Genomic DNA, 25,788 nt, shown 5'->3' with positions numbered 1-25,788 from the left:
ACAGCTATGTCTGCATAAGACTGTAAATAAAATACTGTGTCTATTAAGGCTATCCAACTCTCCCAAATGATTGCAGTCCCTATAAAATGCTTGGAAAGGCAGCAGAAAAACTTTGTGTAAAAGTCTGTAATTTTCAAAAAATGAGATGCAAAAATGCACAGACTGCCCTCAAAACACAATCTCAGTAAATCTAGAGTAAATTCTGAAATCGTTCTGTGCAAGATTAAACCAAATACAGGGCTTTTAATCAAACACCAATTCATTAAAATGCAAATCAAAAGAGCAAACACGGTAACAAAAAGTGATGTCATTCACTAACATTTCTTTTGCAGCTGGATGGAGAAAGTTCGTATGAGAAGAGGTGGTCAGTGTGTGAGAATTCACTTGGTTAGCAGGCAGAATAAAGTGAGCCCAACCTAACCACGCACACCATCTCACTGCTCTCAGACGTTTTTTGATTTTATGTAAAATTAGCGTCTCCCCTGGCTCTCAACAAAAGCTCATCTCCATTAGCCGCAACCTAGTAAAACTGACTCCTGTAAATGAGTTGTGGATATGCTTTCCCCTGGCCCTCTCCTCTCTCCCATCCATACAAGCACAGTGCTTCTGCTATCTCGCGTCCATATTTCTGTAAGTCAGATCCTCCCACAGGCCTAGTCACCATACTACCCATACCAATATCATAAACGACTGTGGGGGAAGCCTTCATTAGGGCAGTAATGCCCCTCCACCCTTCTAATCAGGGCATTTTCCTTGTACACATTGGGATGGTACTTTATGGCCCAAATGGGGCTCTGTTAATGAGGAAGTATACATGTCTCCATTTCCTGTCTAGCCAGGTCGGCAGTTCCTGTATTTGGCCCCATTATAATCACTGGGCTTTTTTAATGAGCTTTATTCATCTTGGTCATGCATCAAACACCACACAGACATACAATAACAGAATAAATGAAAAGACACACAGAATTAATTACACTACAAAAACACACTAATACTCTTGTCACACACTGAGATATAGCCATGCAGTTTATTACCAGGCTTTGGAGATGTGAGGAAATAAATTACAAAATGAGTTATTTAGAGGACTTCATCTCTTACAGATGGGGTGTGACTATTCACTGCACTCCAAGCAACATGGGTTTAAACCAGTATGATGACAGCTGAATTATTGCAATGTCAAAGTAAATTCTGTTACAGCGTTCCCACAGACTCCCTGCTTTTTTCAAATCCTGCTCTCAGCCCGCTCATTCTTCTCAATCCGCCTCTGTACGGCCCTGATATGGCTGTCCCCGTCTGTCCTTCTCTCCATCATCCCCTCTTCACTCCCAGGCCTCGTTGACATTAACCTGAAGCGCTCACATTTTCCCATGGTTCTCCATGTTGCTCTCCACATGTCAGAGCAGGAGGCTTTATGGCCCACATCCATCAGCGTCACGTGCCAGGATTTATGGGAGATGAAGTCCAAACCTGATCACTCTGAATCAGCCTTGCTGAAGCCGACCCCTGGGCCCTGAGGGATGTAATAGATGGGCATGCTTGCACCCTACCCCCGCCCCACCGCACTCCTCCATACACCCTCTTCTCTTTCCTCCTCTCTTCTCAACCACACTCTGCACTCCTCCCTTCATCTCTCATGTATTTCCTCCCCTTTGCCAATCAGTCTAGTCCTCTTGCTTGCCCTAGCTGGCTCATCCTGGTCATTCATTCAAACCTAATGGAAATTTGGTTACCCAAAATTAATGAGCCAGACTCACTCAAGGAAACATCCAAGTGCAGATGTACTCACATGCACTCACACAGACATAAGCTCATCATTCATTGCTGTGTGTAGGGTTTTATTTGGGCTAATTTATCATGACACTGTATTAATAGGCAGCAGTGCCCTTCAGGAGAGAGATGAGAGGCACCAATTAACTCTTTTCACCATTCACTGCCACTGTCAGACCTGTAGGAATGACAAAGGTCTGTCACATTATTCTGTCCTGTAGCAGCCCTCTGTGTATCACAGAAAGCCACTGTAAATGACAAGGGAGAATAAGGTCATTGGATGCTCAAGCAGAGCCAAATTAGAGCTAATATTTTTTCAGAAATTTGCACTAGAACTTTGTACTTCTCCACCAGCTTTGTAAAATCCTAGTAAGACTTAAAATCTTTTCTTCTGACTCAGATGACCATTTGCCAAGCCATACCCCCTGTATTTATTGATGCTAGAGTGAAAATAAGTGCAGAATTACCCCTTGAAATTCCCTCCTAAGACAGGCTGTTGATTTTTAACCGACATCAACCAAAAAAATCCTCACTTCTAATCAGAAACAGACAATTTTGTCAGCTAGTTTTAGCTTGCTAGTAAATAATTAAGCTAATGTTAGCCTCATGAGTTGGTTGAAAACAACATTTTCAGTTAACCTTTTAATGTTTCCAGCTGTCTAATTAAAAGCAAAAACGGTTCCATTCATATTATATATTGTGCTGAAAGGACTAAATACAAAAACAACACTATTTCTTGAGAGTGTAAACTTTCCCTCATCCTGTAAAGAGCAGGACCAATTGTGAAATGATCTTTGGTTACTATTGCAGGTAAAAAGTTAGTTAGCTGTACATTTGTAGTTTATTTTAAAGCAAACAAACACATTGTCTGTTCCTTGTACAACCTCAAAAAAATTAAGTTGGAACGGTAGGTAAAATCAACATTAAAACTGAAAATATTGATTTGTAAATCATCTGTGTCCTGTACTTCATTGAAAACAATACAGCAGCACATTATTTTATTCTTTGTTCAAAATAAACACTTCAATTCTGATGCTGCAACACATTCCAAAAAAGTTGGGACTGTTACATTTCAGGGCCAGTAATGAGGTAAAACAATGAAATGATGATTTCATTTGAAACAGGTGATGTCAACAGTGCAGAACATCATTAAAAGATTCAAGGAATCTGGAGGGATCTCAGTGCATAAAGGACCAAGTCTAAGCTGGATGATTGTTGCTCTCCTTTTCCCTCAGACAGCACTGCACCAAGAACGGTCACTCTTCTATAAGAGATATAACCACATGGGATCAGGATTACTTTGGCACACCTGTGTCAGAAACTATAATACGTAGTTAAATCCATATATGCCACTTAAAGCTGTACTGTGCCAAAAGGAAGCCCATGTCAACAGTGTCCAGAAGCGCGGCCGAGTGCTCTGGGCTCAGAGGCATCTGGGATGGACCATCACGCAGTGGAAACGTGTATTGTGGTGAGACAAATCAGCATTTCAGGTCTTTTTTCATCAATGCTGAAAAATGCACAGAGGTTTTGGAGCATCATATGTTGCCTTCAAGACAGCAACGTTTCCAGGGTCGCCTGTGCATATTCCAACAAGACAATGCAAAACCTCACACTGCACACATTACCAAGGCCTGGCTGTGGAGGAAAAGGGTGCGAGCACTGCACTGTCCTCCCTGCAGTCCTGACCTGTTGCCAATAGAGAATGTGTAGTGCATTTGAAACACCAATTGCATCAACAAAGGCCCAGGACTGTTACATACCTTAGGACTTGCTTGCAGGAAGAATGAGAAAAAAATTACACCTCACACATTTAATCACTTGGTGTCCTCAGTCCTTATCGTCTTTTAAGTTTTGTGACATGGAACGGCAACATCACACCATGGTAAATGCTCTACTGTCCCAACTTTTTTTGGAATGTGTTGCAGGAGTCCGTCGATTGAAGTGATTGTTTATTTTGAAGGTATCACATCAAATAATGTGCTGCTGTATTGTTTTCAGTGTGATACAGGACACATATGATTTACAAATTACTATTTTTCAGTTTTCATTTTGATTGTACATACCGTCCCATATTTTTCTGATTCGGGGTTGTACTTTTGCTTGTGTATTTCTGGTACTGGAAAAGGTTAAAATAAAAAAAAATAAAAAAACACCCTCGAAACTCCTAAAAATGCTCTTAATACCACTTCATACCTCTTAATAACTTAGGTATTTGGAGAAATCCAAAGCTCAACAGGATTGCCATTTCTAGTTATGGTTGCAAAGTTATAATTGGACTGTTCATGGGAGCAATTTTGTGAACAATCCATTACTAAAGTAGCGTTTAACTATCCTCTCAAAAAATAACCCAATCCATTACGACACCACTGCCGGAATAAAAACCAGTCTGAGACATATTTCTTCCTCAGCCATAGCATCAGACCCTCAGCTGAATTAATCAGCTGAGCCCCTGTGGTCTATGTAATAGTGCTGTGACCGAGGGAGTTAGATGTTAAAGGTTAAACTGTGTTCACTGGTTTACACCAGGTTTGATTACAGTTATTTGATATATACACCCAACTTGCTTCTATATAGAGCTGGTTATCTAAAAGTTAATAAACACACACATGCTCACTTCTCAACTGGAACATGTGAAATAATATTGCCCTGTGGTTCCCCAAGTTCCGAACCCTAATAAAGGCTTTACACTATGAAAGAAACACAGTGAGGTACCCCTGAGCCTCCCTCAACATACACACAAACACACAAACATATACACAAGGGCTGTGCCTGGTCACAGGTCAGGAGAGCCTGTGGCTCTCTGTAGTCCAAGGGAGCAGAGCCACTTGAACCTTTAATATGCTCCTTCCTCCCCTAGTGCAACTTGTTGGGGATTTAATGCAGGGGAAATTACACCAGCCCTCTAGTCTGAGAGCAGCAATGACACCCAGATGCAGCTGAAAGTGAGGATTACACACCCACAAACACACAGATCCATGAACACAACAGTAAACCTTCGAAGAAATGAAAAAGGCGGTCAGACAACATCTGTATGACAGATTAAGAGGGAGTCCATGTGTGGGTGTGTGATGCTGCGTTTATATCCCAACATTACTGTTCAACAAAACATTTTATAGGAGTGCTTCACACTCCATTAATACACCGGTACCGTTTTGAAAATATGAGCAGCCCGAATAGCGATAACACATTAACAGCCCTGCTCTTCATTCACAAGGCAATCCAGCCCAATGGATGAAAACAATAAAGAATATGACCTGCCTTTACTATCCAAACACAGTATGCCACGAGCATAAAAATAAAGTGCTTTATTTATATTGTAGACAGAAGATCAATCATAGCTGTGTAAGATTAGGCTACATTATGCTGCTAATACTGTTCTGTAGGCCTAATCATTTGCCAGTGTGTAGGCTTAATCGCTGATTAGCTACTGTAGGGAGGCTGTTCCATCATTGAAATTTTCAAACAAAATGAACACAACATCTAGCCTACTCTGCAAGTCAAATGTGAGCAGAGAGATAATCACTGATATGGGGCAGGAGAGAATGAAACTAATAAAAAGGCAGTGTATCAAAGTATCGCAGTTAAGCATTAGTCACGTGAGGGCAACTACGCCACAACTCTGGTGCTCTCTAAATGAATCCCCCTCGTCCCATGCTTGATTTATGGACCTGTAAAAACACACGTTGTTTTTAATCTACTGCTGCCTGAATCTGCCTCTTTAATGAAATGTGGATCTGCGTGTGTGCGTATATCTATGTGTGTTCAAGGGTACGCATGTGTGTGTTTGATAATGATGTATGGGCTGAGGTCTGATTCTTTGAGCATGAATTTTCTCTCTGATAAATATGCATTCAGTTACACAGACTGATTAAGCTGTAAACCAGTGTTAACTCTGTGTCAAAGCACATACAAACATGCACATAATCTAAGAGGCCCACACACACACACACACACACTCTCCGATACACACATACATGCACACAACTTCCCAGAGAATAATGATGGCTGTGCCTCGGGCAGGACTGTTTGGATGCCTGGAGCGATTCACTGATATCAATTCCATGAAACCTGACTGAAGAAGATATCCTACAAATACAAGACACAGCCATTTAAGCAAAAGCCATTTTACACAGTCAAGTAAGATGATTTGCAGAGTTGTGCACCAAAATACTGCATACTGATTTGAAGGAAATTCAAATTATTAAATGGTAATTACATGGCAAGAATTAAAGAACATCAAGTGTGTCATTGCTTTTATTGCACTCCTTTCAGTTAGCTTAAAAAAAACAGAGTAGGTAAAAAAAAATTCTCATCTTGTTCACACCAACATCATCACGATTCCACTTTTCTCTTGGAGAAGCTTTGAGACAGTTATTCTTAATCGGTCTGACGTTGAAATTTGTGACTTCCGGTGTCCGAATGGTCAGACATGGCAGCAGTTGACTTGTTGTGATGCACTTGTCTGTTCAGTAGCAGACAACAACTCTCTTCTCTACCACAAACACAAACTGACAACAAGCTAACTGCATACACTCCTGTCTTTCTCCTTTTTTCGGCTCCGCTCTCATATGCGAAACACAATCAGACAAAGGCATGTAGCGCAACAATCGCATGCACATACACACACACATATATATTCATTAAGTTCTTATCTTATTTCTGAATAAACTCGCATGCACATACACACACACATATATTCATTAAGTTCCTATCTTATTTCTGAATAAATTCTTTGTGGGTTATGAAAGATGATGAGAAACAGCATCAGACAAGTTACATCTCACATAGACATCAAACATAGAATTACTTCTAATTAGCCTATTGCATCTCCTTTGAACTTTATCATGGGATCTGGGAGGTTGTTCTAATTGCAAACTGCGCAAAAGATGCTAAAAAAGCTTAGGGTAATAGTAGATAAATGTTATAGATAGTTGCCAGATGGGTTCTGCATTTAACATTATTATGTTTTCTTGTTTGGCAGACATTGACTAAGCTGGAGTCTATTTGGCTCATCTCCTGATTTAAAACATTACAGTGTGTGCTGGACTTGTCTCTCTGTGGTCAGCACTTCTGAGACTTCAATAAAAACATTTTCTGCTGGCAGAGAGAAAGAGTGAAAGAGATCCAAGCAACCTCTCACCTCTCTCATCATAAGAAGCCCTCATCCCAGGGCTATGAGCCCTCCTTCAGAGGGGAGAGTGGAGGAGTGAAGGATGAGAGCCTGTCAGGTTCAAACAACAAAGAGGTGCTGCCTTACACATCCTTCCTCAACCTGTCCTCTTCAGTGGCAGTGACATCATTTAAATCATTTAAATCCTCCCCAACATGACCTATGGCAAGTGACCCGTCATTCTAACGCTCACACCTCCATGTGAGACGGCTGCTGAACTGCTTATTTAGCAGAAAATACAGCCCGGCTAACTATGTGATTTATTCAAAATTATTCCTCCATGGTGCTCCTTCACACAGAGCATTTGCCCATAGTTCACTGTGGTCCAAGCAATTAGGAGCAGGCCACACCTCTTCAGGAGACAGAGCACCTGGCTATAGCAGACAGACATAAGGAGGAGGAGAGCTGAGAGGCACACAGCTTTTCACAGAGAGGGCTGGAATAACTAAGCAGAGCAGTGAGGGAGAGTGAGGGAGTGAGGAATGCAAGCCAGGCACTTTAGGATTCATTTAGGTTCCCCATCTCCCTGGTCACTTTATTAGCAGTCTGGGAAGAGTGATGCATGTCCCAAAGCTATGCAAAATGCATAATCAAGCATTTAAATACACACCATGTGGATGGGTGTGTGTAATGTGCATGCACATGCACGTACATGTGCATACATACTGTACTTGAGGAGTGCATTACATAGATGCACAATTATACACACACACACAAAATGCTTACTACTGTAAAACCTTAAGGTATTCAACTCTTACACTTTTATACTAAAAGTCTATACTACACTAAGCCTCCTTTAGTATTCCCACAAGCTGCATTGTAACTGTCACCTGTATAATATAAAGAAATCCTCAATGGTATATTACAGTAAAGCCTACTGTAGCTCCACAGCTTTGTGTGGTCGCTAGTTGGAGGAATCAGAGCTGGATACATCTGAGGAAAAGGGGGTTTCCTCATCAAATTTACATATCGCAATTCCACCCTCACTGCATCCATCCCTTCTGCTCTTCAGCACCAGGCTGATGTAGAGCATAGCTGGAGAAGTGGGACCTTTTTATTCCCAGTTTACAGACAGAATGAAGGCAGGAAACAAAGAAATAAATAAGTAAATAAAGAGAGATGAAAAGGTCTCCCTGGGGAGGTGGATACCTGCTACTAATATGGAAGGAAACAGACCGATTTGCACAATGCCTCATCCTGGAAATAAGGGAGAGCCACCTCTCCCTCAATGATTCAGTGGATGTATGTGAGATTGGAGAAGAGGACCGAGAGAGCAGAGAGAGGTGGAAGCACAGGTATAATATTGGTATAGTCTGGGGACAATCTAAAAAGAGGCTCTGGGGCAGCTTAAGCAGGTGTTTAGACATCGCCAACAACAATCTCAGTTGGATTTATCTGAGCTTTAACAGTGGTATGTCAGCAAAACCACATGCAAAAGAATTACTATCCCCTATGCTTTTTAATGAGAGGAAGTGCACCACATGAGACATCCTAATTTACTTCAAACAGGTATGTTTTAATTAAAACAATTTAGAAATTGCTGTTTTGTTTTAATCATTTTGGGAAAGAAAAGAAGAAGGGAAAAGGTGGTGCAAGATAAAATGGTAAACAAAAGGGGACAAAAGTCTTTTGAGGCCTTTCAGATGAGGGGGAGAGGCATGCGAAGAGAGGAGAAGAGTGGCTAAAAGAGCAGCATCCTGAGGCCCTGGAGAGAGCTGCAAACAACTAGGTCAGCATTTCACGTGTGTCACTTCCTGTTGGCCTCAGCAGGAGGAGCGTGGCATGGCATGGTGGCCAAAGGGGGGCACAAACCCTGTCAGACTGACACAGGAGGTTATGCACCAGGCAAATGGACAAATGCATGCAGACACACATACATCACACACACACACACACACACACACACACACACACACACACACCACGTTTCCACTACAAACAAGTGTGACTCTGGTTAAATACAGAGTGAAAGTGACACAGAAAGGAGTCTGCATGCATGAATATATCCTAATGAACACAGTCACGGAAGAAAGTTGTTTTCTAGAAGAAATGTGGGACTTATCTAGAGCTTTGCTACCTCATACTGCTATGTAGACCATGACGCATAAAATGCGATATTCACATCACAGGCTACAAGCAGAGAAAGGTCACAGTGAATCAGAAAGACTACATATCAGGATGGTATGGGAACACAACTATAATATGTTCAAAATGAGATTGCCTTTTCTCTGTCTCTGTCTTTCAATATCTCTTCCATCTCTGATTTGTAAAAATCCAGTCACCCCACCTAAAACAGCAGACACTTTGGAAGGAGCACTGCCACTGATTCTGATGTTAACTTGTCCTACAGTATGAGAACTAGAGAAAGAGTATCTACAAGGAAAGGTAGAGGGTATTCTTTGTCTGACTTTCTCATCTAACAGAGGAGCCGTCTGTCATGTGGTCTGTCTGTCTGTCGACCTGTATGAGTGACCACTGCTTATAGGTTCTCAGTCTGCCTGTCTCGCTTTGCTTCTCTGGCCCGTGTTAATGTTGCTGTTTGACATTGCAAGCAGCAGGCTTTTTTCCTCCCAGCAGCCTCGGTGGACACTAAGCTTTAGCCTAATTGGTTCCAGAGCAGACCCTGACAGAACTCTCCTCAGCGGCACACAGCCATATTAATACCACCCCCACCCCACCCCACCACACACACACACACACACACACACACACCAAAAACAAGTGCAGTAATCAGTGACTAGCTCGCTAATTAACGCCTTTACAAAGCATCTCATTAGCATGTGTTGTAGAAAGGGACAGTAGGGAAAATGAGCATTTTGGATATTAAAAAAAGGAAAACTTACAAAACAGACATGGTGTGTGTGTGTGTGTGTGTGTGTGTGTGTGTGTGTGTGTGTGTGTGTGTGTGTGTGTTTTCTTCTACATTCAGGGGCCAAGGGCCTTGGTTGACCCACCAAGCAGTGGACTGTGTCTCTGGGGGGTCCATTACAGCTCTCCGAGGGACACAGCAGAGTCAAAGATAAGCAGAATTTTAAAGGCAATCAGGAAATATAAATCTCTGGCATACAAGCAACACTTTGGTTGTTAACCAGCAACTTAACCTGCTTGTACTGTGAGTGGAATAGACAATAGATCCTGTGTAAGGGGCTGTGGGAAAATAAAATGTAGTTAAAATGTAGGGCAGAGGCCAAGAGCTGTAGAGTTTAAGGGCTTGCAAAGCAGAGCTCCCTGAAGGTCTCTATATGGAAATAGGATGCAAAATTTACTATAATCCAGAAAATTTATTTTTTAAGTGTACAAGAATCAAAGTTTTTGGGTCTTAAATGTCTGTATTGTCTCTTTTTGGAGCACATCTCTGTTACAGTTCACCCATGTATTTTCTCTTTATCCATCTTCCCATCTCCTTCAGCTCTCCCTCCATCTCTCCCACCACCCATCTGCTGCTTAATCCCCTCCTTGTTTTACTGTGGCTTCATCAGAGCCTGTAAAAACAGCCTCCTTTGAACCCCATAAAGGCAACCAGCATCAGGCTTATTGTAAAACACAATCATAAGGTAAATGTTTATCCCCTCTCTGCCACTCTGAACTCCCCTAATGAGCCTCCTGGAGGACTTTCACATCATAGCTTGAATAGAGGAAGCGAAAAACAACACATTCTGCACAGATTAGACCGGCGGTGGAGATACAGCTAAAGTCCCATCATGAAAACAATGTGTAGCATAAACACAGCAAGAAACTAATTTTATGATCAAATGTCAGCAAAAACACAAACAGGCATTACAATTGCAGAAGTGCCAAACTGGCTCTACTGACGTTAAGTATTGAGTGAGCAGTTAAATGTGCTAAATATAGAAATGAATATTTTCATTGTAGTTTCTTCCAGGAATCTTGTGTAAATTGTATTGTTCTGTTTGTACTGTAGCAGTTCCTGGCAGAGCACATTATGATTGGCTGGGAAGGATAAGTCCTCTGACCCTGCTCTTCCTAACAGCCACTGGCTGTTCTGACCTACCCATTATCCATCTGTGACCCCACTATTATACCCAGTGTCAGTACACGGCGCTACGCTGAGCCGCACTGCCCTGCGCTGTGGATGGGCCATCAGTCTCACCTCTGAACAGCAACGCTAGCCCACACAGCCAGAGACACACAGAGAGGGTTAGAGAAAAGAGAGTTGAGAGTTATAATAAGCAGGTAGTTAGAGGTTAGAGGTCCTGTGCAATCGGGACAGCAGTTCCACTCCTGGCAGCCAGAACGCAACTCTAAGAGGGACCTGGAAGTAGATATGATGACCTTTTGTACAGAGGACCCCAAAATATACCCTCTTATCAAAATGACCTTAACGTTAGAGCATGGGAAGGAGAGCAGAGCCATCCATCATCTTAAAGATTAATCCTCCGCTCTATTCTTCTCCTGAATCTATTAATAATGTTGCCAGAGGAGAGAACTTGCAGCAAAGATTTATTCTGATATTGTGACTTTTATTCATTAGCCTATAACAGGGGGATTCCTTAAGAAGGAAATACAGAGTGAGCTTAAGGAATTTTAATTCACTGCTGCTGCTCTATTTGAACTATGCAGAACTCTATTAACACAGTCATTAAATTTGCTGACAACACATTCCATGTCAGCGTCCCACAAATAGAGAAGATTATCATTTACACTGCTGAGGTCACCAATCACTTGATCTTTTAAAGCAATTCTAAGTGGCTGCCATTTGATAACGCGCAAACATCTAATGCGGTGGCAGGTGTGAAGCTTCAGTCAATTGAACTAAAAAGCCTTCTACTTGGATCAGAGTTTTTCCTCACTCGTTTAGACAAAGCACCTACATTAATAGATCAGTGCACTGCATTTCACAGTGTGGAGCAGCACTGACAGCCCCAGGGGCATACTTCAATTAGAGAGTTAGGTGAGTTTAAACACTGCAGATCTACTCTCGCTCAAAGGCGCTTGTCTCTCTCTCTCTCTCTCTTCCTCCCTCTCAGCCTCTCTCCCCATATCTGTGCTGAGCACTCACTCTCCTTCTTCAAGTCCTGCTCTCTGTAATCAACCCAGTGCTAATGGCTTATTCTTTCTGCTTCAGCACCCACATTTCACTTGTTTATTTTCCCACACTCGTAAATCTGGGGACGCGTCACAAGCGCAGCGATATTAGAGCAATAATCTCAGGTAATTATCAGATGCCCCCTCTCACTTTTTCTCCCTCTATCTGCCTCCCTTTCTCTCTCTCTCTTTTACGCAGAGACACCCATACACCGTTTCCTGGGAAGTGTGTAGGCTGTATGTGAGAATCTAAACATTGTCATACAGACATTTCTTTCATATCACTGATTAATGTAACAGAAATTAAAAAGGCAAGCATCTTTTTATTTATATAACTCCAAATCACAGACTCTGTGCTTGAACCTTGGCTTTGGTTAAGAACATACAGTGGGTACGGAAAGTATTCAGACCCCCTTAAATTTTTCACTCTTTGTTATATTGCAGCCATATGCTAAAATCATTTAAGTTCATTTTTTACCCTACAGCTCACAGTGCATGTCAGAGCAAATGAGAATCATGAGGTCAAAGGAACTGCCTGAAGAGCTCAGAGACAGAATTGTGGCAAGGCACAGATCTGGCCAAGGTTACAAAAAAAAATTTCTGCTGCACTTAAGGTTCCTAAGAGCACAGTGGCCTCCATAATCCTTAAATGGAAGACGTTTGGGACGACCAGAACCCTTCCTAGAGCTGGCCGTCCGGTCAAACTGAGCTATCGGGGGAGAAGAGCCTTGGTGAGAGAGGTACAGAAGAACCCAAAGATGACTGTGGCTGAGCTCCAGAGATGCAGTCGGGAGATGGGAGAAAGTTGTAGAAAGTCAACCCTCACTGCAGCCCTCCACCAGTCGGGGCTTTATGGCAGAGTGGCCCGACGGAAGCCTCTCCTCAGTGCAAGACACATGAAAGCCCGCATGGAGTTTGCTAAAAAACACCTGAAGGACTCCAAGATGGTGAGAAATAAGATTCTCTGGTCTGATGAGACCAAGATAGAACTTTTTGGCCTTAATTCTAAGCGGTATGTGTGGAGAAAACCAGGCACTGCTCATCACCTGTCCAATACAGTCCCAACAGTGCAGCATGGTGGTGGCAGCCTCCTGCTATGGGGGTGTTTTTCAGCTGCAGGGACCGGACGACTGGTTGCAATCGAGGGAAGGATGAATGCGGCCAAGTACAGGGATATCCTGGACGAAAACCTTCTCCAGAGTGCTCAGGACCTCAGATTGGGCCGAAGGTTCACCTTCCAACAAGACAATGACCCTAAGCACACAGCTAAAATAACGAAGGAGTGGCTTTACAACAACTCTGTGACTGTTCTTGAATGGCCCAGCCAGAGCCCTGACTTAAACCCCATTGAGCATCTCTGGAGAGACCTGAAAATGGCTGTCCACCAACGTTTACCATCCAACCTGACAGCACTGGAGAGGATCTGCAAGGAGGAATGGCAGAGGATCCCCAAATGCAGGTGTGAACTTGTTGCATCATTCCCAAAAAGACTCATGGCTGTATTAGCTCAAAAGGGTGCTTCTACTAAATACTGAGCAAAGGGTCTGAATACTTATGACCATGTGATATTTCAGTTTTTCTTTTTTAATAAATCTGCAAAAATGTCAAAAATTCTGTGTTTTTCTGTCAATATGGGGTGCTGTGTGTACATTAATGAGGAAAAAATGAACTTAAATGATTTTAGCATATGGCTGCAATATAACAAAGAGTGAAAAATTTAAGGGGGTCTGAATACTTTCCGTACCCACTGTAAACAGGGGATATAAACAAGGGTCTAAATGAATAAAAACATAATAGGTAAAAAAACCTCAGGAGAAGGAAGTATCCTTCCTCCAGGACAGACAGACATGAAATAGATCTTGTGTATATATACAATGTACTCTTGCCTATCACAGGACTGTCAAATATCAAATGAATAAATTGCATAGCACATAACATTTCATATAATAAGTTAAAGAATATTGCTGACAAGATTCTGGCCCTATTATCCTGAAATAGGGCACAGCAATTATATATAGTGCAATCTACCCACAGATGCATCCTTTAAGGACAGCTGATGCATCCTGACTCATGCCAGACCTGTTCAACTAGAGTTTAAATATCATGTTTTAAAATAATCTTTCAGAATTATCACACATATTTCATAATTTTGATAATTTCACAATACATTTTTACAGTGAATTCTGGCAGATGAGTTGCGGATTTAAGGGTTTAATTTAATTTGGTGTGGCCGTCCAAGTACCTGTTCTTTGGCTTTATGGACTAGATTGTTAGGAAGATTGCCATGTGCCTGCATTTGCAATAAAAAAAGTTACGCTTTCTTTGCACTGGCAGAAAAATAGAGACCTTTAAGTTTAATGGCCATAAAACCCCATGACCAAAGACCAAAACCAGCAGAACATTAGTCCATCTATCAATACTGTCCAACCTTCCTATACTGTCTATGGCCAATCTGGCAGCAGGCCCCAGTTATCTTTAAAGGGGATAAAGAAAAAAGATATATACTTTAATTTACTTAAAATAATTTTCATTGACAGATGGGAACTGTAGTTTTTTGGAGTAAATAGAGCCAAATAGTGCATTTGTTGGGCACTCTCTTTGAACACGGATTAATACACATTTGGTATCCTAGTGACTATTAATGGCAGCAGAATGGTTTTCAGTATGGGGTGGGTGCAAAATAAACTACAGCGTTCACTGCAGTGAAGAAATGTACCACCCACTGCACCAGAGTGGATCATTTATTTAATACAATTTTTCAACAACTAACGTCTATGACGCAGACAAATCAGTTTCTGTATATAATGTTTTGGCTACATAGACAATGCCTGTTAGAAGAATCAGATCATTGCAAATTCGTTATGGTATTTGTTGCCAAGATGACAAATACAGACTTTCAGACTTACTGTATCCTTTCAGCCTTTCAATCTAGGGGTTTGTTGAAGGTCCAGCTCTCACTTACCCACTCCTGGTGTATAAGGTTAACAGCCTTGCTGGCCCGGGACAGGTTTCGACATGCCAGGACCACATGGGCACCGTGAAGAGCAAAAGACCTGGCCGTCTCAAAGCCTGAAGCATGAGGAGGGAAACAGAGAGACAGACAGACAAAGACATGAAGAAAAAATAATAAAAGCAGGGAAAAATTAGTTTCTTCTGAAGATAACTTTGATTTTCAGGAGTTGAACCTAATTATCAATTTTCCATATAATTTCTCTCACTGAGTAACTCAGCGGTCTAGTAGATGGAGTTATCATTTCTCTCTGAAGTGATGAAAGTTTGGGATCTGACCGCCGGCTTTCCAGAAGGTATCGCTGCTCATACTGGGAGGTTGGTTGTTAATTATATTGTTAATTATACAGTGATGGCAGTAATTATGAAAACATGGCTCTTAACAGACAAACTCGAATGAACAACTGGACGACATGACATTCGGGCTGAACCTTAGTCTGATATTTCAGAACATCAAAGCGCCTCTGATAAGGACATTTCTCCCATGAACCGAGGTCCGCAGATACGCACAGAATTTATCAGTCCAAGACTTCATGGCTCCGTCCAAATCACAGTCATGATGAAACTGACAAAAAGTGAAGATAGACAGAGAAGTTCATTTCTAAATTATAAGTCTAAATGGGTCATTTCAACCCGTAGGTTGAATTAATTTATGCGATTAACTTTTCTCCTTCACCGTATATTTATTTCTTTTGACATTTACTATCCTCCACAATATTCAATAGCACAGAGGAGCATCACAGTTTTCAATCCCACTTCTAAATACAAGCTCCACTCAGATAGGCCCATTTACAGTCTGTGCACCCTGGCTGACAAACTGACGGGCACAGTAAGTGACTGTGGCAAAGAGGGTCTGAAAGGCAGAGTAGGAGGCAGTGTATCAGGGGGTGGATTAATATGAACTGTAATTAGATTATATGTCTTAATCTGATTTTCATTAAGAGCAAAACTGGGAGGCCTAATTGTGAGAAGAGCGTTAAAGACTAATATCTATTAAAACTCAAAATTGGAGTAGGATTGGAAGCTCTTTCTGACAAGTGAACCATGGAATTAAATTATTTGACACCTTATTAGGTGTAATGGAGGGGACTGTGGCTGTGAGCGGAGATCATTTCACTCACAGGAAATGGAAATGAAAATAAAAACAAAATGACAGAAAAAACGAGCAGTGTGACTCCTGGAGTAAATATGCGCTTTGAGATTATGAGCAGCAGGCTTTAGGTAGCAAACGTCATCAAATCATCTCAGCGTCATGTACAATGTTGAATTTTCACATCAATTTAATGTAAATACTAATTATAAAAAATAATAATAATGCCCCTTTAAAATGTTAAAGATGTGTCTGGTTTTAAGGGTACGGCATATTCAAAATGAGTACAACAGAGCACCCACATAAATTTGAAAATGATAAATAAAGGATGCCATAATTTAAACTTTTTTTTCCAGCCTTTATAAATTGGACAAGAGTACTGGCTGCTGGTAAACAACAACACCTCACACTCACTTGTTGTGTGTACAAACCATGAAAGTGAAATTAATCGGCACCAATGTTTTCCATAATGGAGAACAAATTAGAATATGGCAGCAACAACAGCTGCAGCACCGTAGCCATGTATTTCCAATGACAAATAACAAGGGCTTGACATTAATTGTGAAATAACGAGAGCGGCGTTGCTGTAAAAGAGACTCCCCGGCCTCTCAACCCATGTTGCCAGTGGAGAGGGCTGCACCGAAATTAGTTCCCAGTCAGGTGTACAACAAAGAGAGTGTGTTTTAGCATTGTACGCTGATGGTGGAACATGACGAGAGGTCAGAGGGAGGTTTCTTTTGGTCTGGTGGATCGACAGGCGCCAGGAGCTGTTTTACAACACTCAGGAGGCATGACTGTAATGGTACACTGTTATGAGCTTCCAGGTTCTTTAATCGGACAAGAACATGGTAAACACGGATAAGAAGAAAAGTGTGTCCGTGATCAGGACATTTTTAAAAAGGTGTGAGATGAAGACATCAAAGTTCAGCCAAGTAAAAGGAGATTCTTTCACTGAGTGCCTATTCAATCTGAAGCTTTGCAATCTAACAAAAATACAGTAAACATCTCAGCTGGTACTGAGAATTTACGTTACTGTAATGTATAAAAATTGTGTAAAATGTCCATTAAGCAGTGAATGCTCTTCATGGTACATTAGGATCCTGGCCCTACTGATATCCCCCAATAATGGGTGTGATTTAGTGATTTCACGCTTTGTTTGTCCTCCCTGGCCTGCCGCCCCTCTCTGGATCCCCCTCGTACACAGGTGTACTGGCTCAATGTAATGAGATCATTACCAGCCTCATCAGTAAACCTGTTTATTTGGCAAACGGAACTGCCTGCTCCTTCTCTCCCTTGATCTGCATCCAAAGAGGCATTTAACTAAAATAAGCTCTGCAGTACAATTGGGCAAACAGAAATCAGATCAGATCATTACAAGACCTGTGGGTAAACATGCGGAGTTCCCACAATCCCCTTTAAATTTTGTACTCAAAAGAGCAACACAGATCATGAACAGGCTACATATCACTCCACCTCAATGAATTAGATGGCATTTTAACTCTAATGCACAGCATAAAAATAATAAATTAAACTGGCTAGTTTAATTTGGTGCAGTGAATTTGATTTATTCATAAAAGTTCTTGGGCCTTTGAGTTGGTGAAGTGTTTATAAATTAGTACAGTTATTAGAAGTGATGTGGCTCACAAGCACGCGGCAGACCCCCTCCACCTGGTCCACCGCTGCCACTGCTCTGTCACACAGTAAATTTGATCTTTTTACCCCAAGATCCCCCAGTTAGTAATGAGGTAAAGTGATGACTGATTCACAAGTGTCAGAAAATGCTGCAACTAAGATTATTTTTATTATTGGTTAATTTATTATTGATTGACAAGTTAATTTCTTAATTAATTAACATCGGATCAATAAACTGTCAGAAAATGTGGGGGAAAGCCTGTTATAATTTTCTTGCATCAAAGGTAAAGTCTTCAAATTGTTGTTCTGTGCAACAGTTCAAAGCCTCAACATACTTAGTTTACAATGACATTCTCACACTGGAGAAGCTGAAACGAGGAAGCAGTTGTTTCTGTTTGTTTGAAAACTCAGTTTTATTTATTGTCCCAAATTGCACAACCCCCCCCCACACACACACACACACACACACTTTTTGACTTTTAAGATCCCCTCTAATTCCCCTCCATTAGTCCAAGAGGAGGGAGATGTCACCCCAAAAGTGAAATGTATGGTTAGTAATTACGGCCCAAGGTTGAGCTGTTACAGGCGAGAGCACTGGAGTGGTTCTATTACCCCTCCCTGTCCCCTTTTGCCTCCTTCCTACCCCCCCACCCCACGCAACACACACACACACACACTGCTGTCTCACCGTCTATGCAGCCCTGTCTAGTACCCACCCCCTCCTCCTCTGACCCTCTGTGTCAACCTCCAACTCCCTACACAATCTCTCATCATGGCCTCACATGACACAGGTCACCCTGATCCTCCCTCAGCCAGCTTTACCTGACCACCTCAGACACACACACACAGGCCGGTAAACTTGATAAACTCACCAAATCCCACACATGCAGGATAAACACAGACCGCAGAAGCCTGCTCATGCACACATATCTCCTGAGCATTGGGGCTATTTTCATCACTACCATCACAATCACCCCCACCCACTACCACCACCACCATGTAACTTTCATCCCCTCATCATCCGCAGACTGTAAACTCAAAAGGTCTATAACCTACTTGACTACACACAATAACACAGTAGTACCCTTTCATTTTATTTTACCTACAGCCTTTAAGCACATATATGTATTCCATCCTCTCTCTAACCACTTCAGCTCTATTATATTAGAGCTGTAATCATTATTGAACCTTTCTGGCCCTCAGCATAACACCCTTTGCATGTTACACCAGTTTGGGGCTGCATAGCAAATTTCAACCAAGGTTAATAAAGTTGAATAATTTGACTAACCAACCATAACTGGTTCTCATTACGTAGCCAATAAACACATTCATCAGAAAAGACATGAAATGCTTGTTGAAGAAAAGGAAAAAAAACTCTCCTTCGATTTCCTCGGTGGCTCAGTTCACAAGCTGACACAGAGGAGAGAGAGCTGGACACGAGCTGGCCAGTCCCCCAGCACACACGCACACAAGATACTACCAGGCCTCTGAATACAAACACAGATGCACTCTGGATGTCATTTAAACAACAAGCAGCCACTCAGAGACACACACACACACACACCGAGACACTGGCACCACATGCCACCCTCACCAGGAACATCTTTTTATCCATCTAATTCCTCCCACAATGAATAATGCATTCCCCTCCTTACTGAGACTCTGGTTTAACGCATCACTGCACGGGTCTTTCAGGGGGTCCTTATTCATAAACAGCAGTGCAGTAAATACCAGAGCTTTGCAGCCAATTTAATGGCAGTTATGCTTAACAAATCTGCCTAAATCTAATGATCAGCCACAAAGCTAGGCTATGGGTTTAATCTGCACACAGAGGCTCCCCCAGCTCTGCGACTCACTGAGTATGCTTAGGGATCTCTCCATCCAGAGAGAGGAGAGCACGGGTCTGACACTTAATCCTCCCGACACAACACTTGGATCAACACAAACATAGGACAATGTTAGTCTTTCATGAATAAGAATAACATTCAAAGTCCTAAAACACCGCAGAGACAATGCATAGAGATATGAAAACATTATGAAGCTGTGCTGTGCAAAGCCTCGCTATTCCCCGTCTGGACCGCCTGAGTTGTTCCTGCTTCCAGTGCTGACCCTGCGCCTAAACAACAATACCATGTGGAATTTAGTACATGCATTTAGACTGAGTAGGGCTTTACAACTGTAGGTACTGCTGTACAACAAACCACTGTACTGAAGGGCCAAAGAGATTCAGCTACGGTTGTAAGCACATCATCATAAAAACAACATTAAGGTTTGAAAATATAAAAACTTTAAAAAGTTGGCTGGGGCTATTATTTCCTTAATGACACTACTAAAGTACACAACACAAGAATATTTTTTGAGTGCCATTTATCAAAAATAAAATTATGCCTAAACATGTTTTATACATCAGACTGGGATGAAAACACCACATGGAAAACAGCTGGATATGCCTGTCTGAATGTTCATTTCAGTGTTTTTTCTGACCACTGTTAAACATACGATGGGCTGACAACATAATACCTGGTGTAAGAGCCTAGGAGACTGATGCTGCTCACCCGGGTAGGGAGGCATATATACGTTAAATATAAGTTCAATTTTTTAAAACCATGTTCTGCACTGATTTTATATTGAGAAAGAAAGCATTTTGTGTCTGAACCTAGTAGGGACCAGAGGTATCATGACAATGGCCCTTTAAGGACACCAGTTCCATGGACCCCTGGCCAGTAAATAACCTGAGAGTTAGTTTATAGGAGGGGAATTAGAACCAGAGCAGGAGTGTGTAATGGGGATGGATAGGAGGCTCAGTCCTGGGTCAAAGCCACTTAGAAATCAATGTGGAGGTACAGGTGTACAACCACAGGTCTGCAGGAGTAATAAAACCTTTAAAAAGAAGGGGGAGAGAGTAAAAGAAGGAGAAACAGTGGGAAAACAAACTGCGATCATTCATTTCCATTACCACAATTAAAAACACCATTCAGGTGGGTACTGGTTTTTAATTTGCAAACGAAAGCAGAAAGAAGAAGACTAATGTTGTGATCTGAGGAGAGCAATCACAAGACAAACTGCATTACTGTCCCGCCTCCCACCCCCACTGCGATGGAACTTTAAGGATGGTCACAGAACCAAAGGCTATGACATTTCATGCATAAATAAAGTCATATATGTGCTTTTCATGTTCATGTGCATTAAGAACTAAATTAAAGAGATGAAATGTAAATTTGCTAATTAAATAATATCCCACCATTACTAATAAAAATGTCACATTTGCTGTGGTAGAAATAAGCACTAAGGAAAATGGAAATAGCCATGACACTTGGATTAAAACACTCCTGAAGCCATTAAAATGCTAAGTGGGTCCAACCAATTGGCATAACCACATTTCACTAGAGGAATGTCAGAGGAGCACACAAGTAGCAGCAATTACTATTAGAATACTGTTAACTATGGCTGCTGCATATTTAATATGTGGTAGAGGAAAACAAAGGTTATGTTAATAAGGGTTTATTAAGCATTCACACTCTATAAAATGTCTGTGTTGAGGCATTTGATGTATTATTTGGGAAAATAAAGCTTTTTTCTGATTAACTAATTTTCATTTACTACATATATCACAACAAATGCTAAATGTAGATTATCTTTTTCATTATAGTTCAACTAAGCAAAAAAGTTTAAATAATATAACATTTTAAACCTCAGCAAGAACAGCATCATGGACCTGCTGTGCCCTCTTGTGGTAAAAACGATTTGCAATTTTTTCCATTCTCCTTATATAATTATTCTCACCACCTTGAATCAAAAGGCCAAGCAAATTTGTTACATTTCAGAACCCACACGTATTCGAGCAATCTTTCAGAGCATCTCAGAGAGAGTCCCATCATAAGCTAATGATGGTGTTTACACAGATGTAAGCCAAAAGAAACGGCTGTAGATGGCACCAGTTTCACCAGTGGTGGTGTGGTGATGGTGCTGGTGGTGACTGAAGGTAGGTAGCTCTAGCATGAAACTCCAAATCAACCCACCCTGCTCCACCCAGCGCTCCCTCTCCCTGCGACTCTATGCTCTACTACAGTGTGCTTCGCTCCGCCACACTCTGCCCAGCTCCTCAGATATTTGTCACTATGAAGTTAAATAAATGAGATTGCAACAAAACTTACTGATCAAACAGAAGTAACTGAAAATCTCTGAGTGGTTAGAGAGGTCAGTCTCACTCAAAACCTTTCAGAAGCTAACATCTCTGCACTGCTGCCAGTGCTGTTCAATGAGTCTGGGTCACAGGAGGCTTCGACAGCACCTCTACACATTAAGACGAGTTTTGGAGCTGATTTTTACAACAAAAACATTTGGAAAAAGTTACATACTGTAGGTTTAAGTAAACACAGCAACAACAAAGTATAAAAATAGTGTGTTACAAGTAACAGTTCTGCATTTAAAATGTTGCTTAAGTACAAAAATACTAGCATTAAAATATGCTTAAAGTACCAAAAGTAAAAGTACTCATTATGTAGAATAGCACATTTTACATTAATGTATATCATATTATTGGATTAATTATTGACACATTATTGTGTCCATCACATTTAGTTATGCAGCTGGTAAAGGTGGAGCTTATTTTCACTACCTTACATGCTTATAATTTGAAGTACTGCTGAGTATTTTGTAAATTTCCCATCAGGGATAGATAAAGTCAGATTATATTGTATTTTGTATAATTAATCTGATTCTGAAAAGTAACTAGTAAATAAAGTTATTAAATAAATGTAGTGGAGTAAAAAAGTACAATATTTGCCTCTAAAATGTAGAGAGGTCAAAATATGAAGTAGCAGAAAATGAAAATGCTCAAGTACAGATACCTCCAAACTGTACTTAAGTACAGTACTTGATTAAATATTCTTTGTTACGTTCCACCACTGAGTTTCATAATAAAAAATTCCCACTGGACTGTAGAGTTCATGCACTTTTGTCACCTTCCATTTTCACTTAAGCTCTCCATCTGCAACCACAAAGCGACACCTTGACAATCTAGTTATATTTTTGCATCTCAGATACGCTATGCATTAAGTTATTTTCCTAGTGTATTACTGTCTGTTTCAACCCTAAGCTTTAGCCATTTCATTATTTGTATCCTGGGTGTTAGCCCATATTTATTAGCCACTTGAGCAACTAAATTGATTTTTATTCTGCCACAAGTGGACAAGGGTAGATTGTTTCCATGTTTTTGACAAACCACTATTGCTGAATTCTCCATGATTGCACGGTTATTGTTATTTAATTTAGTTGTCTCATTTACTATTGTACAAATTAACTTTCTGAAAGAAAATACAGTCGGCAGAGTCCAGTTAATTTGTGACTTGAAAACCTGCGGTTCACTGATAAAAGACTGGCCACATTATTTTTTTCAGTATCTAGTTTTTGTTATTAAATCTAATAAACTAGTCACACTGCTTCGAAGAAAGGCATATTTGTTGAAACATAAACTCCATGGAAGCATTTGGAAAAACTGTGAGAAATAATTTAACTTTACATTTTGCACTTTTGCCTCCTTCAAATTGTATTGACTTTTATGCTTTGATTATTTGTAGAGATGAAGATATCGGATCATCAAGGTTAGGAAGACATTTAAGTTGAAAAGCGTTTTTCTCCAGTGAAGGTCTCCAGATTGCTGTAAATCTAAATTATGTACTGCAGCTTCTCATAATATACACACACAGCAATTAAGCTGCTGTGACTTTCCATGGGACAAAAGATATGAATATGAAGACAATTAACGATTTTATGTTGATTTGATTTCTCTCATGCCGTCTGTCTACCCAGACAAAGCAGCAAGTCTGAACAAATGGCCACTACTTGTGCTAATTTAAACTAAAGGAAAGAGGAAATACATTTGTTTCCAAACCATTATATAGTGAGCCATGCATTTGCTGGGTACAAATGGACACCATTCATTACCGTTAACAATGACATCCAATTCAGCCCAGTTAATGAACTTCACAAGAATCATGTTCGGTATTAAGGAGTGATTTGTTGAGTCTAAATGTATCATTTTGGAGACTAATGTTGATGAATGTCTGGCGGTGGAAGGATGGAGATACTGTATGTGGGGAGCAGAGGCATTCTTGTCAGGCGCCCTTCTACTACAATGTAAGACCACATCACCACCTAGTGGTCACATAATGTAAACACATTTTATTGCGTACTGATTATTTCTAACATAGATATAACTAAACATTACTGAATTCAGAAAACAAACAAAGATTTTATGGACCTCACCAATGCCTGAGTTGCCCCCAGTAATGACCACAACTCTGTCAGAGAGGTCACGACCTTGCAGGATCTCTAGAGCGGCAGTGTTTCCGTCATACCGTTTTGGCTTCACCATCACATCTTCTACTGTAAATGCTTGGCGTGGGTCAAAATATGTGGTCCGCTTGTTAATGTGACTGAAAATTAGAGAGGGAACAGAATGTTATAATAGAGCCATAAAATCCTACTTATCACATGCAGCCAAGATAAACACATTTGCTTTCTCAGTTAAGCAGAGGTTCACTTACTCAACATAAATGATCTGTCCTTTTTCATCTGTTTCTTGCTCCCAACCATATGGTAAATCTGTGAGAAAAGACAGGCATCACTTTTCTATAAGAGCCAGAATACATGCCACAGTTGATAGTTATATAATAAAAAAACAGCAATTTGTGTAGCATTTTTCCAAACAAAGTTACTGAAAGCAAGTAGAAAGGCATTTAACAAGACAACTGTCCAATAAAGGTAAGGTGATGGCACCATTAAAGAGTATAAAGAGCCATTTTAAACATGACAATAGGGGATAATGTATAATTCAAGCCACCTCTAAACTCTATGTCCTGCTTTAATAACTCTGATTGACCTGCATTATTCATCTAAAAGTGGTCACACTGATATTATAAGGACCCTGTGCAGAAAGAATTAAACAATTTCAAACTAAGCCTTGTACAGTGAGGAACAGAAGTATTTGAACACCCTGCGATTTTGCAAGTTCTCCCACTTAGAAATCATGGAGGGGTCTGACATTCACATGGTAGGTGCATTCCCACTCTGAGAGACAGAATAAAAAAACACATTTCAGGAAATCACATTGTATGATTTTTAAAGAATTTATTTGTCTTGCACTGCTGAACATAAGTATTTGAACACCTGAGAAACAGCAAGAATTGTGGCTCTCAAAGACCTGTTACTGTGCCTTGAAAAAGTCCACCTCTACTCCACTCATTAATCTAAATTAGTAGCACCTGTCTGAGCTCTTTAAAGACACCTGTCCACCCCACAGTCAGTCAGACGCCAACTACTACCATGGGCAAGACCAAAGAGCTGTCAAAAGACACCAGAGACAAAATTGTGGACCTCCACAAGGCTGGAAAGGGCTACAGGGCAATTGCCAAGCAGCTTGGTGAAAATAGATCAACTGTTGGAGCAATTGTTAGAAAATGGAAGAGGCTAAAGACGACTGTCAGTCTCCCTCGGACTGGGGCGCCATGCAAGATCTCACCTCGTGGGGTATCACGGATGATGAGAAAGGTGAGGAATCAGCCCAGAACGATAGGGAGGAGCTGGTCAATGACATGAAGAGAGCTGGGACCACAGTTTCAAAGGTCACTGTCGGTAGAACACTACGCCGTCATGGTTTCAAATCATGCATTGCACGGAAGGTTCCCCTGCTCAAGTCATCACATGTCCAGGCCCGTCTGAAGTTTGCCAAAGACCATCTGGATGATCCAGAGGAGGCATGGGAGAAAGTCATGTGGTCAGATGAGACCAAAGTAGAACTTTTTGGTCTAAACTTCACTCATCGTGTTTGGAGGAAAAAGAAGGATGAGTTGCATCCCAAGAACACCATCCCTACTGTGAAGCATGGGGGTGGTAACATCATGCTTTGGGGGTGCTTTTCTGCGAAGGGGACAGGACGTCTGCACTGTATTAAGGAGAGGATGAATGAGGCCATTTATTGTGAGATTTTGAGCAACAACCTCCTTCCCTCAGCCAGAGCATTGAAGATGGGTCGTGGCTGGGTCTTCCAACATGACAACGACCCGAAGCA

General features: G+C 41.1%; 1 protein-coding gene across 6 annotated transcripts in view; it reads right to left on the bottom strand.

Moving 5' to 3' along the window:
• wwox (WW domain containing oxidoreductase) overlaps window positions 1-25,788 on the bottom strand; it is a 127,508-nt gene that overhangs the window by 100,087 nt on the left and 1,633 nt on the right. For all 6 annotated transcript variants that reach the window (XM_020612876.1, XM_020612899.1, XM_020612908.1 and 3 more), the window contains exons 3-5: window positions 24,266-24,323; window positions 23,985-24,154; window positions 14,949-15,055 (exon numbers count right to left, since the gene is read on the bottom strand). In XM_020612876.1, coding sequence (XP_020468532.1) covers window positions 14,949-15,055; window positions 23,985-24,154; window positions 24,266-24,323 — 335 coding nt within the window. The remainder of the gene's footprint in view (window positions 1-14,948; window positions 15,056-23,984; window positions 24,155-24,265; window positions 24,324-25,788) is intronic.

This window comes from Monopterus albus, unplaced genomic scaffold (assembly GCF_001952655.1).
Source record: "Monopterus albus unplaced genomic scaffold, M_albus_1.0 scaffold5.1, whole genome shotgun sequence".
Lineage (NCBI taxonomy): Eukaryota > Metazoa > Chordata > Actinopteri > Synbranchiformes > Synbranchidae > Monopterus > Monopterus albus.
This window is presented reverse-complemented; position numbering and strand designations above follow the sequence as displayed.